The sequence below is a fragment of the Anser cygnoides genome, chromosome 10, assembly GCF_040182565.1.
Source record: "Anser cygnoides isolate HZ-2024a breed goose chromosome 10, Taihu_goose_T2T_genome, whole genome shotgun sequence".
NCBI classification, from domain to species: Eukaryota; Metazoa; Chordata; class Aves; order Anseriformes; family Anatidae; genus Anser; species Anser cygnoides.
This window is the reverse complement of record NC_089882.1, coordinates 19,068,510-19,086,813: the sequence shown is the minus strand read 5'-3', so window position 1 is coordinate 19,086,813 and position 18,304 is coordinate 19,068,510. Positions and strand designations below refer to the sequence as shown.

Here is an 18,304-nt window from a genome sequence, read left to right as displayed (position 1 = left end):
CCCAGCGATATGCCCCCCAGCGAGCAGAACGGATCACCTCTTGGTGGCCACCCTCGGGCACGCACCGCTGCAGCTGGGTAACGCAGTACACGGCCTGACACCCTAACTGTTAGGGAAAAAAAGTAGTCCTTAACATTTAACAGGGCATCAAATACCTCATTCCTCTGTCAAACAGGTGAGTTCTACAAACAGGAACATGAAAACGTGTGCTGAGCTTCCTTCCTCCACACTGCTCCAAACCTGCAGTTAGCAGCAACACCTCCAGCACCAGCAGGTACAGCCAGGCGCCTGGCAGCCTCGGTGATGGAGGAGCAAGGCGCTTCAGGAGAACATTATCAGGGAGGGGGAAGCAATTCAAAGTCAAAAAAGTAAAAAGGGATGTTGCTGCTGCAGTCGGTGTCACTGCCACACCAGCTGCAGTATCAGAGCAGAGATTCTCCCTGTTCCCGTCTCATGCCACAAACACGTGATGTTTTCACATCTGCATCTACAGAACCATCTGAGGCACTAACGTTGTGAGACGAGTTTTGAAGGGTATTTCTGCTTTTCTGTTCTTTCTGCTCTCTTCATTCACTTCCCCTGTCTGGTGTCACCTTCCCTTTCACCTCAGGAAATACACCACTAAACTGCACCGCACTCAGAGCACCCTTTCAGTGCAGAAACCTGGTAAAGACAAAGTAAATTTAATAGACCGGTACAATATGAAATCAAAATTCTGTATCAGACATTGACTCAAGCAGCTGGTTTGGGTCAAAAAAAGAAAAAAAAAAAAAGCTCTGCAGCTAATCCACTGCTCATTTGCAAATTTAAAGTCTTTCCAACTTCTAATTCTTTTATAATAAAAAAGCTCTGTAGACTGTACTCAGGCAGAGTTGGTCCAGTCAGTGATGGTATCGACAATCACAGTTACACCTACTTAGCCAAAGAATCAAAAGTAAATACAAAACTGTCTTCCTTTTTTGCAGTGATTATAGATGCATATCTAAATACTAGTTAAACAAGCTTAACACAAGGAACGTACAGTTTCACGGGTTTGAGTGCCACTCAACTCAAACTAGTAATTGCCTCCTATTCCTAAAAACTTAATTGTTGTTTACAGCATGGCACACATCTCTTCTTTTCTTCTCCACTGATGACACACCTTGATCACATACTTGGCTTTTCAGCTGGATTCTGTAGCTGCTTGCTTCGGGAAACTTGGGCAGAAGCTCCTTTGCTCGCTCACAATAAATAAATACATAAACAGTTTTCCAAGTAATTACAGCTAGGAAAGAAGGAACAAAGGAATGCATTACATTTAGTCATGAATCTGTTTTCTTGTCCTTTTTCTAAATAGGCAAATAGAATGCACTTGGGGTGGGGGGGGGGTGTCGCTAGACAGTTTATGTTTAGATACGCATACCCCAAAAGAACACAATGCTAGAGAAACAAGGTCAAAGAAATGCCCTATAACGGCGGGGGGGGGGGGGGGGGGGGGGACGGGGGACGGACACAACGACACACGACAGAAGAGGGTTTACTGGTCCTTAACTCCCATTAAAGTTTATGCTGGAATCTTGGTCCAACTTAATCACATGAACGTTTTTCTTTCCTCAGAAAATTCTACAAAAACAGATGCAGAACTCCCCCCTATGTTATATCGTGTCGCTTTGGTGAATTTTTTTGACCCCGCCAGAGCATGAAATCAATCAGAAACAAGAATGACCATTGGTTTGGAATTTCAGAAGAATCTCCTCAAGGATGCAAAAGTTTTTAAATTCAGGTCTTAACAAAACTGTGTCCTTCCTAACAGTCAAAATAAAATTCAATAAACGGAAGTTGCATCTTGCTTCTGATAACTTCTTAGCATGAAAAAGCAAAGCCAGAGTAACGTGGCCATTCTTTAATCAGTGAGAGAGACAGAGAAGGCCACCACTGATAAGCAAGGCCAGCGAAAGGCAGGGGAGTATTTCTAATATTTATACCTGCAAGGAACAGCAAAAAGAACCAGTGCAGAAGAACCAGCAGTCTGCTCTTTAGTTCCTTGAAGTCGAGACGCTCATAGATGTTAATTCACTATTCCACAGACGTTAAGACAAAACCACAGCAAAACAGAACACAACAAAATCCCCTCCTAGTCAGGGATCTGGAATTTCTCAGGAATGTCTTGGAAGTTTGGGGGGCAATGCTTTACTTACACTACTTTCAAGACAACAAAACAAATTTAGCCAACTCCACATAGAAAAGCAATGGGATGAAAGGGAAGAACAAAACAGGACACTCAGGCTCTTGAACTTACACAAAATGCGACCATCTGAAGAAGTGCCTCAAGATGATCCTCTCAACAAGACAGCAACTAATGATCAGCATCACTCCCTTTTTGCCAAATAAGACCAAGCTGGAAAGCCGCATCTAGCTCATAATGCTGCCCGTGAACTTTTCCCTCTCTTAGCAAAAACTCCTGTATCTAAACATAAAATCTCGTTAATGGCCCTCTCTCCAAGTAAGCTCATTACAACAAAATTTTCCATTAAGATCCAGCTTTGAACTACTCTAACCCAAACAAACAAAACAACCGCGAGGCAGACTATTTCATACTTCCAAAGCAGTACTAGGAACAATTACCTAGCCTGATGTGATGCAAAGCACCCCTGCAGACAGAGAATGAATTTTATTTCATAGGAAACAAAACCAAATGAGTCCCCCATATGCAGAAAGGGCCGTTCTGCACGTTCTTTGCAGCCACCGTAAGGCAGCTGCAGTCGCAGTGAAATCAGAACTGAACATCCAGATGCGAGATGGCCCTCTACTCCCGACAGTCCCCACAAACCCAGAACGCGGACTGGGAAGGACATCTGTGAAGGAAGCACTGATGACACTGTGATATCCTTCATCCTTACCCATATAACCTGAAGATTTAAAAAATATCTCAGAGAAGAACCAGGTATTATTAACCTACTACAAGCACCAACTGTAGGAACCTTACGCAAGTTTGATCATCTGCCTTGACTCCCTCCCTCAGCCTCCTTAGCTCTGCTTCATTTACCTTCTCCATCTGTCATCTCCTTTTTCTATTTAGTAAGCTCCCATATGCTCTGGGGATGGTTTACATATTTACTAACAAACTAAGTTCCTTACCAAACCCCAAAGACATCTGTTAGAGCTGCTAGCACTCCAAGATGAGACGCAGATTATTACTAACAATAAAGGCACCTGCAGACACACACCACAACCTTTTGCAAACACACATCAAGGTCCCTTTGGACTATCTTATTGAATACAAAACTTACTGGGAAAAAAACTCCCCCTTTATAGTTTTATTTTATCACATCCAAGTAGTCATCCTGAAATGCAAGCTTAATGTTCAGACATATTTTAAAAGGAAGCATTAGATTGCCATCATATCCCAACATTAAAAAAAAAAGGCAACTGCAGTGAAGCACAGAAGGAACATGAAGATAACACAGAAGATACATGACGCAAAACCTTGAAATACGTTTCAAGCAATGTTTCAACATTCAAAGGAAATACAAGTCCTTATTTCTAGAGTCACTTATGCTACTTTGTAAGAACAACAATTTCCTGAAGCCTTTATGAAAAGAAGCATTAGTGTCTCTGTAAGAGCAAACAACTGATTAAAAGGCAGAACTACAAATGAGGACTTCCAGCTCACTTCTGAAAAACCAGCTATCTCCACCTCCGAAAAAGGCAACAGCTTACTAGAAGATAACTGTCCTACTGCAGTTCCTCGGAACCCTCCCTGCTGCTCGAGAGCAGAGCGGAGGAGGTAAAGAACAGTCGAGCTCTCTCTTTAAATCAGAAGCCAAATTTGATGCAGAAGGAGCAACATTCCAATAAAATGCAGAGAATACAAAGCATCTTTTATAAACTGCCTAGCGATCTGTGACTGTGTTCAGCTGTTTTTTTTATTTAAGACTGTATCTGTACCACAGCACTTCGGGCATTTCTGAGAACACAGCTAGAACAAGTAACCAGAGGAGTCACCAGATTGTGAATTGTGGCAAGTAAGTTATTTGCAAAGGAAATAAGGATTGAATCAAATACTCAACATTGCAACATACAGACAAGGACTACTCATTTACTGATTCAATGAACTTGCAGTTTTTGCGTACTTGGGAGATATCAGTCTGAATGTATCAAGCACCGGCCTCAGGAACCAAAGGGAAGTGCCAGTTGTATTTCTCACTGGCACCAGTGGTACAGAAGAGCTATCCTTGCTCATTTTGTGGTAGCAGCGTTTCAGCAGGTTGCAAGATAGACAAAGGCTTTTTGACCACCATTCAGTTTGGGTTAAGTTAATCACAGCTGTATTAAAAAACAGGAAAAGCTTTGCCACCAGAGAAATTTGTCCCACGATACTGTATGTCTGCCAGAATTTTCGAGTCATCAGAACTTAAACTACAAAAAGCCAAGAAAACAGAAGTTGGAATATACATTAAGCAAGCAAGCAGCTTCAGTGATGACAGCGTAACTGGAAATTCTTTGCAGGCGTTCCATCTTTAAATGCTGGAGAACTAATTAAAGTAACTCTGTGAAACTATCACTGTAAGAAGAGATGCGCTGACGAGGCCATGCCCCATCCAAGATCCTCTTTTTCTCACGGGGTGAATAGGAACAGAGATGCACTTGCAGTGATTTCCGATTCTTTGCCTCAGTACCGACCGCGCTCCGCAGGCTGCAAGAGCGTGGGCACTCGGGGGGGACTTGTCACTGCGGCATTCTGGAGGTGAGCAGCTGGTAAGCGGGACTAGCCCATCAGGAAGTGCTTCACAGCACTGTCACACAGCACAGCGTGTTCCATGGGACACCGGTCTGAGCGTCAGACCAACCTCTGTCTATAGGCCACCATCCAAAGGCACCGGAAAAAACGCCTGCTTGTTGGCTGCATCCAGGGCTTATCAGCTCATCGCTAGCAGAGCTGCTTGTTGGGCATGTGACTTTCCTGTGACCAAGTTTTCAATTTTGGTACTGTACTAACTCTGGATTAACAGGGCGTTACATTCACGTCTTAAATACGCAGGGAATGGGAGAAGCCAAAAAATAAACATAGCCTTAAAAAGACCCTGCACCATGAACTGAGGCGTGCCTTGTTCTTCTTAGTCTTCACCCACAAGCCGGCTGTGCTCCACCCAATCAGTAACAAGCGTGTGCCCAGCCTGCCCGCTCACCCCAGCCTGAACCCCAGGGCCCTGATAACATGGACTTGCACAGAACCAGTTATCGGTGCTTCAGAGAGTAGATCAGAGGGCAGGAGCTGAAACAAAACTCCCCGGGTCTTAGTTCACAAAGGGCAGACCAGCTTCTGCTCTCCTCTCCAGAAGGACAGGGGACTTGCGTGGTTTGTTTTTGCTGCTGTTGGTGTTGTTTTATTTTTAAACTTCTCAGATCCTCCTGAAGAAGCAAGGATGAGAGGTTCAGACCCATACAGGTAGGGACCAGCTTCCTTCCCTCATCCCGAGGCACCACTACACACGAGAAGGGAGAACAAGGCGACAACAAGCACGCGTACGCTTCTGCCCTGGCCTCCTCTCACAATCCCAGCGCTTCTGTCTCAGCCCCCATTCACGTCCCCCTTGCCACAACCAAATCACCATCCTTCCCCCTGACCTTTACACACAGTAAACATGAACCGAAGAGATACAGAATGAAGCCAGGACAGCTAAAATAAAATTCAATATCTTAATTATGCTGCTGTTTTGTTCACACAAACCTGAGAATGACTGACAATGGATCACAAGAACAATGATTAATCATGCAAGCATGTCCTGTTTGCAAGGGGCACAGTGCAACAATCAGCATCTAAACACTACTTTAGATACTCCCATTTTCCAAGAGTTCACAAGCTATCTATACAGGAAAAAATATACCTGCTTTACTTTCACTGTATCCTAAAGTTTTGGCCTCTTGTTAAAGAGAGAATTGACACACTCGGCAAGTATTCTGAGTTTCTGGCAGACTTCCTCATCTTCCACGTCTTCAAAGATATCACGATTGCATCACTATTAATCCATTACGCATTCTGATTCCTATTGTTCGGTGACTGCATTTTTTTTGAGCTGCCTTTTTCAAAGCTAAAATTTAGACAAGGAACAAAATCATGCACTTTTTTCTTGTAGGAAGAATATCTTTTAAAAGTATCTCATATAAAGACAAACGAGAGCCACAGAAACGTCCCTCCTGAAGTTTGAGAAGGCCATAATACTTCCAGCATTTTCCTCAGGCTGACGTTTGTTAACGTTTTTTACATTGAATGTACGTTTAACACACAGAAAAGATACATCAAACAAATACAGTATTTTTAATCGTTCTTTCATATGTTATAGAAAAAAAAATGGTTTTCAGGATTCAGCTCATACAGCTTGTAGTTTTTTCTACATAAATACCACTCTCTAGCCTTTTAGCTTTGCTACCTTTAGATCCATGAAATATCAAGGGCATTTTGGGGCACATCCATAACAGAGCTTAGACTGAAACGCAAATTTTTAAGACAAAAAGCGTCCATAAGTACACGTTAGAAACAGAACAAACTCCTTCGAGGGCCGTTCCGAGCTGAACCCCGGCCCTGTGCCAGGCGACACCCGGTGACAGCAGCCCAGCGCGCACACGCTTTGGCTCGATTCAGCCTCACTGAACGGATGCCGCCCGCCAGAGCGGCGAACCCGGTTCTGTTTGTTTCTTTAAAGAAGAAAGCGGAGGAAAAAAAGCGTGCGTGGAGCCACGGGGCCGGCGGGACCCGTCCTCTCCCAGAGCTGCGCGGCCCGGCCCCCGCAGCCAGACCCCGCGGCCGCCTGCGGCCGGACGAGCGGGCGCCCAGGGGAGCGCGGTCCCTGCCGGCGCTGCCTTCCGTCGCGCCCGTATCGCGACACGACAGGCGGATTATTGCTAGCGCGTCCCCGCGCCGCAAGCCGAGGGCCGCCCGTCTCCAGGCTGCCCCCGCCGCTGGCGGGGCGATAAGGAAAGGCCCGGCCCTGCCCGGCCGCGCACCTGGTGAGGCCCCGGCCCGCCCCCCCCCCTCCCTCCCCTCCCCTCACGCGGGGCCCGGCGGCGGGGGAGGGGCGCTCTCGCCCCGCCGACCAACGGCCGCACCTGGCAGTGCGAGACGACGAGGCTCTGGTTGCCCTCCCCGTGGTACTTCCATTCATTCTCGTCCATCTTCTCCACTTCCATGCCCGGCCCGGGCCGCCCCGCCGCGCCCCGCGGGGACGGTGCCTGCCGCCGGCCCGCCGCCCTCACGCCGCCACCATGGCGGCTGCGCGCCGCCCCTCCGCCCGCCGCGCGGGAAGGCCCGCCCGGCACGGCACGGCACGGCACCGCCCCGCCGCCATCTTCGGGCCGGGCAGCCCCGCCCGCCGCCGGCCTGGGGCCGGGCAGGAGCTCGGCGCCGGCTGCCTCTGCGCCCCCGCGCCCGGCCCGGAGCCTCCGTTGTCCCCCCAACGTTGCCCCCCCGGGTGAAGCCCCCGGCTGGCGTCGGGTTGAGAGGCCGGAGGCGAGGGCGTGCCGTTCTCCAGGCCACTCGTCCTTCAGGCACGTCAGAGGCTTAAAGCTCTATTAAAGCGTTAAGGTGTTTCCTTCTTCTCAGCAAGGCTGAATTCCACATGAATGAAGTGAACTACTGTTAGACAAGTTGTCTAAACATCTAAGCTAGCTGTCAAAAATACAGGGTCAACTTCTGGATTCCTTAGTCCAGTCAATTTTGAGTTTTGACCGCAAAGAACAAAACTTCAATTACCATTTAAAATTTACCACTAACAGCTTACAATTTTTCCCTCTCCTTTCTCCCTCAAGAAGGTACTCCGTGACAGTGACCTTGCAAGTGGATGTTACCTTCTGATTTCCTTTCATAACAAACATGCTATTTGAATAGTACCCAACTATGACTTACACAGTCTTTAAGAAGTCAAAGCAAAGAACATTATGCTTTTTTCCAAAAGGAAAAGATGAACAGAAGGCTGAAAATAAAACCTTCAAGAATCTGCCATAAGTCATTGATTTTTTGTGTTGTGCTGTAGCTTAAATAATTTATAACCTAATTTCAACCAGATTTTTGAAAAATAAATGGAGTCTAAACAATATATGCTTCCTTTTTGCCAAAAGGTTGATGGATATGCACTTGTCCTTTTTATTTAACAATATGCTATAGAATCGTATGAAAACGTGAATCCCTGACTCCTTTGGCCATTTAATAAAGACAAAAATAATGTCAGAGGGATGTTTAAAGTATGTTTGTCACCTTGCATGTTTGCTAAGTTCCATTATTATTGTGTAATAACAGATACATAAAAAAAGAGAAAAAAAGTGTTACCCCATCTTATCCAAAAGTGGTAGAAGAATTTCATTCAACGTTATGTACAAAACTTTCAGTGGAAGCGTTATTCCACAATTAATGTACATCAGACACATAGGATGTGAACACTTAATAGGTTTACATGAATAAAGACAAATAATATGTTGACTTGTAGTGGCAGAAGTAATTTGTCTTAATAGAATCAACTTGTAATACTAGAATTTCTTTGAAGTTTTCATACCTCTAAAAAGTACACAACTACACAGAAAAATAAAGTAGAAGCTGAGTGCAAGGGTGAAAAAACAGTAAAACAAAACCAGAAAACACTTAAGTTTTAATGCAATCACTGTCTAGCAAGTGACTTCACTTCTTCCTCCTGCATTGCATGGTACACAATTACCACTTTGCTACATTGCAGGGGGGGGGGTCTGAAAATGCATTGGTGAAACTTTGAAATTAGAGGGACAAAAATTTAATAACATATTTCTCTCTATGTTATCAGTTTAAGTGTTACTTATTTTAGATATTATCTACAACACACACAAACTTAAGTATCTTAGGCTTCTGTGCTGTTAATGATGTTAAAGTGTTACTTAACTGGAATTCCTCCTCCAGCATAGTCTTGTGGTATAACTACAGCTTGTGTAGACATACCTGGATTAGTCTTAATTAGCTACCTTGAGGACTAGCACAGCGCTCAGTGAGCTTCAAAATCCTTCTGAGGATCTCAGTAGATAATCAGGTGTTTGTGGTATTTTAGTATGTAAATAAGCTATGTTAAAACTGCATCTGGAATGTGTAGGGTAATCATACCTCCAGTTCTGCAGCTCCCCTTAATCCCCTCACCTTTTTCTTTATGATGGTGTTTGAAGGCGTCAGGAGAACACCACAGGCTTAAGAATACATTTCCATTTTCCAGATTCTACAACTGTACCAGGTGGCTCTGTTGAGCTTTGTGTCACAGTTCTTCTTTCTCTACACTGTCAGGGACACAAAAAAACCACAAACCTTAAATACAGCCTTTAAATCAGTGACCTCAATATACTTAGCTGTGCAAACGGTCTCAATGCAAGATAAATAAAAGACTTTCCTACAAAATAAAATACAAGAACACTGATCATATGACATTCTTATAAGCTAATAAAATACTATCATGTAAAGCTAGTCAAATGTTTGCAACCAGGAGAAAACAGCCTTCCTGTCTCTTTACGTGAAGGTAAACAATACATTAGCTAATACAAAATTTCTTCCCAGCCTATTGTCTATCATCCCATGCTTGTAGTGGTATGTTTTTGTTTAAATTTGGTTTAAACTGTGGGACTAACCACCAACTTCACATCCTTAGTTTATTGATCTCAGCTCTCCTGGATTATCCCCAGTACACAGACCTTTCTCAGCCCACCACAATATGACTCCTCTCCCACCAGCAGACTTCAGCTCTTAACTTTTGTCACATCCTTTCCCCAGTCATGCCACAGAATTACCAACGCGGGACTCGCACACATGCGGTCTTTTATATAGCTTGTCAATTTACCAAGGAATAAGAATGACATGGTTAAAAATGGTCTTATTTAGTCTGAGGCTAAAACAAAACCAGGCAAGTGTTTTGCGTTAATATTCTGATGGCTAAGCAAAGTTCATTAAATCCAGGTATCAGGAAAAACAGTATTACTTGAGACTCATGATAGTCAGATGCCAATAACATAAATGTCTTGTAAGCTTGTGAGAAGGATTTTTGTTGTAAGTTGCATCTTGGTCCTGCAGGTCACCAAAATGAAAGGATTCTGTAAAAAGATTATTCTGTTATTTTTTAAAAAGAATAAACATGACACAGAAGATCCTATCCTGCAACCAAGAAACATCTGCCTGAAGAAGTTATTTAAAAATCAAAAACTCCAGACAAAGAGTCCAAGAAAGCTGAATGTACGTAACACTAAGATGAAATTATTTTTCTTTTTCTTAAATTAAAATTAATTCAAATGATTAAATTATGTTTAATGAAGATTACCCGACAGTTTTATATTACACTCAAGCCATCCATAATGGAGTATATTGATGTAACTCACACCTCATTACAATTCTAAAGCTTTACCTTTTTTATCTGGATTATGCTGCTGCATAATCTCCATGCCTTATTTTTCTCTTGAATCCATGATTGATCTACATAATTTCATGCATATGCTAGAAATCCAGAAAACCTCATGCTTCAGTTGTCATTTCACCATCTCACAATCTGAGCAGCATTGACCCAAAGCAGGGGGGAATAAATGTGACTAATGTGTAGTTTGATGGAGGGGAGGTGGTTTTTTGTTTGTTTGTTTTTAAAGGAAAGCATACCTGGTACTTCCAACCATAAGAAATATTTTAGTAGCTAAGAAAGTTGATGGCTTTGGAAATAAGTATGTAGCAAGAAAAGGTGACAAGGTCAACAACATACACACTGTTAACCAACAAGAGCTTGCATACACTTACCCAGCCAGCAGTAACTGCAGATGTGAATCAACAGGCAGGTTACATTGCTAGAGCCTGGTGAAGGAGGAAATGAAGTTAAAGACCCAGAGCATAGATAATTTCATCTCTATATAGTATATAAAATGCAGATGAATTGTCAGAACAGGTGAGATTTTTATACATAGGCAAGATCCTTAAACACTGTTTTCCATAGATAAGAGCCCTGTGTGTTTGCTGAGAGGGGAAAAAAAATTAAAAAAAAAAGACATCAACAAAACACTACAAATGAGCCAGGATACGGGAATGGATACACATCATGGTGAATTTTTTAAATGAGTAAGAGAAAATAAATGGAAAAGGAGATTAACTAGAAACTGCAGGAGGCCTTTAAAGCAGAACGTTATGGTGAAACCCTAGTAGCTTTGATAAGGTATTAAATCAGAATGGAACAAGACCAATCCCATCTAAGCACCTCCTTAAAGTCTGCTCTTACAGCATTTAATCCTGAGGGCAAGGAAGGAAAGATGAAGGGATAAAGAGCTTTTAGGTCTTGCCTCATATGAAGTGACATACCTGCAACTGAAAAACAAAATGCTCTTTACAGGAAGAGGTGAAAGCCAACTACCAGAGTTGTGTGTATGATTTTTTGCTGCTTTTGCGACAGAGCAATGCTTCTTAGGGCAGGTGCTGTGTGTTAAACTATCAGCCCCCATCGGACACCCTTTTGCAACATGCAACTGCCCCAGGCAACACCACATGGGCTGACATCACCTGCACAACCTCTTGTGCTTAGCCCTTGGGCCTGGCAGTGGTTAAAGTAGAGGACATCTTAATTTTTTTTTTTTTGGCACAAGCCCTGTATGACCATCTTTAAATAGGCAAGGGAAATACACTTACTTACCTAGTTTTTAGCTCAAGCGCTATTGTTCAGCTATGCCCTTTTGTGAAAGACGTCAAAACCTTCTCAGCCTGAACTCCTGGTTCATGAAGTACAGTCTCCTGAGGATTAACTACAAATTGACATAAACTCGTGACGCCTTACATTTCAGCTTATACCCCAGAATGCCAAGCTGCGTAACAATATCAAGAGATGGCACAGAAGGACCATGTAGCAGTTTTTTATTGATGAATCCTGTGTTACCCTGACACAGCCAAATACTTCAAAAGACAATGCCGCAACTTCATAGGTACCAGATTTTTATTGACTGTGGTGGAGCGATCGCTGTATTCAAACAGCAGCACCTAAGATGAATCCTTCGCCGTCCTTCCCCTCCTTCTGAAGCCAGCTCCCTCGAAGGACCCGGTTACTGGCACCGCTATGACTGCAATCAATAAACAGAACCTATAATTGCAAGAGAGATTTTCTCCAAACTTTAAGCATCAGTTTAACCGTTATCTCCAATACGTAAACACAAATACTATGCAGTTTCACAAGCACAGAAGCCAATGTAAATACTATACTATCTATACTCTACTATACTATCTCCAAAGGGCAGCCTCGTTCACGTTTCCAATCTGGACATACATTCCTGTCCCCTCTTTGCATTGTTCTTAGTCCACTTACACCCATGTGGCAAGTCAGAGCAAATTATTCATCCAACGAATGGTCAGATTCTCACGTTGATTTTTTTCTTATTATGTTTTAGTTCACTCAGCAAACCACTATGCCACTGCACAGCCACATAAACCCTCCAACTCTCATTAAAGCAGCAATGGGAACACAACCAAAAGTGGTGGCGAGTGTAGGATTAGCCATTTTTTAGACCTGACTGAGCTGATTATGAAACTGTACTTCTAGCCCTACTGCAGAACCTCCCAGCAAGGTGATGGGGGGGGGGGGGGGGGGAAGATGGATGCTTTCAAGGAAAGAAGGGGAAAAAGCACAGAATGAACAGATTTCTAGGTGTGCTCTGAAAACGAGCAGAGGGCACATCACCCGCCTTGGGAGCACAAGCCACATCACTCAGGCAGTCCACAAGCTGCCATTTGCGGTGCTCCGACTCTCCAGGGGAAAAAAAAAAAAAAAAAAGGGCGTCTGCCAACCCTTTATTGCCAGACCTACCCATGTTCTGGATCTGTGTTATCACAGTATCAGCTATAGCATGTTCTACTTAAGTGCTTTATTGATTTAAAACAGCAATTGCTAAGAGAATTGTAGATTGTTACCTTTAAGCGCAATGAAGTGGGTATTTATCAAGTGATTGTGAAATCTTTCTGACGAAATGCTTGGCAAAAGCAAGCGTAAAACAATAAAAATAAGAACTGCAATGGATATGAAAGTATTTCACTTGGAACAAAAGTGAATAATAAGTGTGCATCTCACATCTTTCCCACAAGTTTCTAGACAAAAAGTAAACCTAAGATGCTCTCAAACCTAAGAGCTATTCCTAACCGTGACAGGAAAAGGAATACCCCAAAATATATAAAGATGTTCTAGATCTCTCAAGTCAAGACTTCTGAGGAATTAAATTTCAGATGACGGAGCAAGCATGAATTCCAGACCAAGTTTACACTTCTTAAACAGAAACAGGCCCAAAGAACAGTGAAGCCCCTTCTCACGCAAGGCTTGGTACCTTGGAAGGCACCAGTCAATGCAGTATGGATGTACAGATTCCAAAAATATACCTGGATATTCTACTTAATGGTTGATTTTGAACCTATTTCATTATGAGACATTAAGAGTGCAGAGAAGAGACAAAAATCATATTTAGAGATAGATTTAATTATAATTAAAGTAGGGAGATTGGTGAAAGTTATACTGACAGATATCAGAAACTTAATTGTAAAGTGTTAGAGTGATTCTGCTAGCCAGCCAAAAAGAAACAGACCAGAAGCACTTCAGTGATGATAACTGTTCTCCAGCTGGAAATAATCATCTGGAAAGAGGAGGTAATCTGACAAAAGCAGGCAAAGTAACATAACAACTAAGAAAAAAATCCTCTGTTATTTGATTCATGAGACCTCAGGAGAAGTAAGTAAATCCATCAGTACCAGCCAGGCCAATCTCAAAAGTACTAATCACAAGGTAGCCTCTTGTGTCTATCAAACGTATTTCCAATTTCTTACCCCGCACTGCAACAAGGAAGTAGAAGCCATTCACTTGACCTCCATTACTTCTGGACGTGGAGGAAGAAAAGCAGCACTGCCAATGAAAATGAAAGATTTAAATCACTCTTCCTTAAGGACCCAATTATCAATATTTTGTTCATCTGTTTTTCTAGGGTTTTACTGTGTTGCAAAACGCAGTGGGAGACAGCCTCATCTACTGGTTTGAGGAGATACAGTCAGGTGCCTACACAAAGCTTAACACTCCTCCCCCTTGCACCTCCCATGCCTCAAAGGAAAGTCACCTTTGTTGTTGTTGTTGTAGCACTACATAACAGAGCAATAACAGAGCAGCAGCAAAAAATATTTGCCCACACTCCTCACATGGCTGGAGAGATCTCGGATAATCAATTAAAAGGAGAAGCTCAGAGTCTGCTTTCTACCTCCCGTTTATTTGTAGACAGACAAGTCTAAAGGTAAGATTGCTCAACACTTCCCCTTATTTTGTTCTGCTGTGTTTCTTGTGATTTTGCTGGAATATCATGATGTTCCTGATCAGATCTTCCATGGGACTACTTGCTTCAAACAAGTGCTTGATAGAGATCTTTGCTGCTGTTTTTAAGTTAATTTCAAAAACTGAGAAAAAGAATATGCTGCTTTATCTCATTGAAGGTTAGATGTAACAGCACTTCTTATTAGTAAGTCTGTACATTGAAAAAGTCATGGAACAGTGGCAACTAGCACGGTATAACTTCACCACCATGAAGCTAAGGATACATCTTTTGCTGCCTTTTTAGTCTCAGTTATGTTAAAATCTAAGCTTCTGTATTAAAATCTAACCTTCTGCTAAGGTATGCACGTAATTTTAACGTTGACATGAGCTAATTTCTGAATGACTGACTTCAGTCCCAGTTTTCTTACAAAATCCATAAAAAACCAGCCATATAGCTGCACACACTCCTCAAACATCCCCTACACATCTCCCCAGCCCTCATGCTTCTCAGGGACCTTGGATCTATGGATGAGGCTGACGAGGTGCAGCTGTGAGCAGCCACGCTGGGGCCTCTGCAGCTGGCTTGGAAGCCCCCCACACAAGCACAGGTCCTCATGGCCACGGGGCTGTTGCTGCCAGGGAGCAGCAGAAGCATCTGTTCTACAAAGCGAGGCAGGCACCAAAGGGTGCAGCCCGGTGGCACTGAGCAGAGCACATCTGGTGGCAGCAACCAGGCACAGCCCCAGGCTGCTGACCACCACTGCCTGGCACTTACAGCACCCATGCACAGTCAGGGCCAGCGAGGTACAAGGCCAAGCACACCTACAGCACGTCTCTTCCCTCCTGCAGACTGTCCCCCTGCTGCTTTTCCACGGGATTGGTCTTTACCTTCACTGCTGCTGTGTGTCTTACGCACAGGTTTGCTCACAAAGAGGATTGCTACGCCTAAGTACTGAACCAATCCCCCTGGGGTCTCTTCATCGAACCACATTATGTCACTGGTCCTAACTGGTCTAAAGTTAATAGTATTTCCAAATGAATCATTTGATTTTGCTGAAGTTAAAGCTTTAATGTCTGTCATTATTTCATTATCCTGATTGCAAAAAGTATTTTAAAGTACATGGGTCACTGAAGGTTACTTACATTACCTTGGCTTCACAACTCCGTACTTCCTTTAAACAGGACTGATCTCATTTTCAAAGGACTGATCGGTTCCAGGTCCCATTTAAAGCAGAAGGCTCTGCATTCACTTAACACTTCAGAAAGTCAGGCCATGCTATTTTAACATCTGTGCTCAGATGGGAGAGCTCAGACACAGAGATGTATAGAAAAAGGTTAAAAGTAGATGGAAACAAACTTCAATAGGAACGAGCAAGCAGATGGTACTTATAAATGCACTTAAAATGCAAGAAAAGGAAACAGAAGCAAATAAAAGAGAACAAGGAATGTGCAGAATATCAAAGACCATAAGCCTGAACTGTTATTTTGCATTCAAATTGCATTTCAGAGATTAGTCCTAGAATACTATTTATGATGGTGTGAAGAACCATACCATGGCTAACTCTTTATCAAGGGCACTACGATAATTAGACAGCGTTGTATAAAGAGGCTTTACAGGAGATTTTTCAAGAGACTAGATCCATATTGATCCAGTGGGAAAAAAATATATATACAATTTCAGGAATAACCTGTATTACCAGCCAAAACATGGTCACCACAAGCGACTCAAGCAATTAGTCAAGGGGAAAAATAGATAAAATAACAACACAGCATAACCAGTACTTATCTGTACTCTGTGTAGCCATAGGAGCTGCGTGTACGTTAACCTTCCTCAACAACTCAGGATCTCGGAGAGGTTTAACAACGTTTTAGTGGAATATCCTCATAAAAGGACCCCTTTGTCACCAAAGACAGGTATGATCTTGCCCTCTAAGCTTCTAGCTTTCCCTCAAATCACACACCTAGTATTCAGTTTATGAACCCAAGGGCCCTGCTGAATTTTGAGAAGAGTCTGAGCCTCCTGGTCAATTTTACTCCCCTCTCTCTCTATACCCACTGCACCCCTCTGAGCATCATTTTTCCCCATTTAGCTCTTTCTGTAGGGCATCCTTTGCCAGATGGACAACCCCATGTTCCAACTGAATGCCAAATAATTCTGCTAACATCATCACTTTCCAGAAACAAGAGACCACTGAACACAGTGACATAAAAAGCCACCTGAAAGGAAAAAACAGATAAAGGGCTATCAGGAATTTTATCTTCCTAACAATGGATTTTAGAAGTGATGCTTCATCTCACAGTCAAAGATGGCTTGCTTAATAACCAGTGAGATATAAACATTTTTATTTCTGCTGGAGTATTCTACTTGCGATACTGTATTTGAGAAAGATGGTATACTGTGGCTTTTAGTTATTTTTCTGAATATATAATTCCTGGCACATTTAAGAAATAAGAATACAAATACGTTATAGTAAATGATGTGCACAGCAAAATAAAGGTTTGCTTTAATGAAAGAAAATATTGTGAATAGTTTTTCCATCCTTCCCTTTGTGATCGTTGTCCTACATTATTTCACAAAGCATGTTCTTCATAATTCAATATGGAATAGTCTAATACAATACAGAAATCCAAGCCAGAGATCAAATTGAAGGATATTCCCAGGATCATTGCGTGAACAGTAGCACCTAAGTTACTATTAGAAGAACGGGCATTTTCAGAGCTTTCATGGAAAATGGCTTAATAAACCTGCCGCCAAATGTCTTCCCCATTTCAGTGCCTGTTCAGTCCATTAAACAGAATTGTTTCATTCAATCTATCGCCATGACAGAGCAAAGATGAACCGAAGAATCGCTCTTCAGGACAAGCAATTTAGGTGCTAGCTATTCCCTGCTTCCAAGAAGACGCTTTGCATCTCTGTTAAGCTGTGGCTCTTGGGACAGGGACCTGCTGCCACCTAAGAGCACACAAACCACCACTTTTACTGCCCTTTGACAGTCTGAAGTGTCAGCAGAATAACAGCTCCTTCTAAGGCAGTAGAGAAGGTGGAGAGCAGATCACCGAGTTGCTGAAACTCAAGACCCCTTACTGAGATGCAATTCTCTTCTGCTCTTTACTGACATCATTCTTTTCCCTTCCAATTACACCAAAACAAACCTTTTATAACAATTTGCTCCATCCTACCTCTTTTCAGATGCTTTGAGAGGCATTCTCCACCTATAAATGCAGCCATCCAAGTCCAGTATTCTTTATACCAAACCACACAGGCAACATAAAATAATAGTTTACTTTATGTGGAAGTTAAGTTTAAAACAAGTTTTGTCTGTAGTTTGTCTAGGTTATCACCTGCGCAACCAAACACACCTGCAAGAGAAATCAGAGGAAATAGGAAGGAGAATCCCTTTCTCTGACCCTAGCTGGGACCAGGTGACAGGTATTTGCCTCATCTGTTCCCAAAAAACTCATTGATGGACATTCTGCGGGATACCTTCCAGTGCACAGCTATGCTGAGCTGATGACTAATTTCAGTCTACTTTGCTGCAATAAATAGCCACTAAATATCCATTCTTTCTCTAGCCAAGTGACTAAAGGGAACATTTCCATGCTAAATGTTTATTAAAAAAAACACAAAAGCTGCATTTTCTGCCTATGGTTTGACTTCCCTACCCCCATGATAGACAGAAAAACAGACTTCCAAAGCAGGAAGTCCTCAGAAGTTATATGGAAAGTTATCAATAGAAAAAGTTGCTCTACCATTCCTACAAACAAAAAGATAGGCACGTCCATGTACATATTAGGAGTAAGGAGAAGTGACAGCAAACTTTCACAAGCACCATACTGTTCTTTTAGACCGCAATGCATGATATAATGCTAATTGCCCTTTCTTGCTATCAGATTTTCAGGCATACTCCTGTATTACTGCCAGCATAAAATACAATATTTATTTTGGTAGAAGTAACCGTTCTGCTGCTGCTGCTGCCAGTTTCCTAAAGCAATCATTTCTAACACTGTGTCTACAGTAAAAGCACTGTTAC

General features: G+C 42.7%; 1 protein-coding gene and 1 long non-coding RNA gene across 4 annotated transcripts in view; one reads left to right on the top strand and one right to left on the bottom strand.

Moving 5' to 3' along the window:
- Positions 1 to 11,760, bottom strand: part of IPPK (inositol-pentakisphosphate 2-kinase) — a 30,801-nt gene extending 19,041 nt beyond the window's left edge. Inside the window, exons 1-4 of one of the 3 annotated variants that reach the window (XM_067003060.1) lie at positions 11,637 to 11,760; positions 10,757 to 10,810; positions 9,957 to 10,068; positions 9,131 to 9,264 (exon numbers count right to left, since the gene is read on the bottom strand). Coding sequence is in view for 1 of the 3 variants with exons in the window: in XM_067003059.1 (XP_066859160.1) it covers positions 7,087 to 7,167 (81 nt within the window). In the remaining 2 variants the exon portion in view is untranslated. Of the gene's footprint in view, positions 1 to 1,141; positions 1,317 to 7,086; positions 7,288 to 9,130; positions 9,265 to 9,956; positions 10,069 to 10,756; positions 10,811 to 11,636 lie in introns of those variants that run through there. The other 2 variants (XM_067003059.1, XM_048054984.2) reach the window with 2 other exon arrangements.
- Positions 11,761 to 14,097: 2,337 nt separating this feature from the next.
- LOC136791602 (uncharacterized) lies at positions 14,098 to 16,659 on the top strand. The gene is made up of 3 exons (XR_010833911.1): positions 14,098 to 14,256; positions 16,075 to 16,187; positions 16,364 to 16,659. It is a non-coding gene; the product is annotated as an uncharacterized lncRNA (long non-coding RNA).
- The last annotated feature ends 1,645 nt before the right edge of the window (positions 16,660 to 18,304 follow it).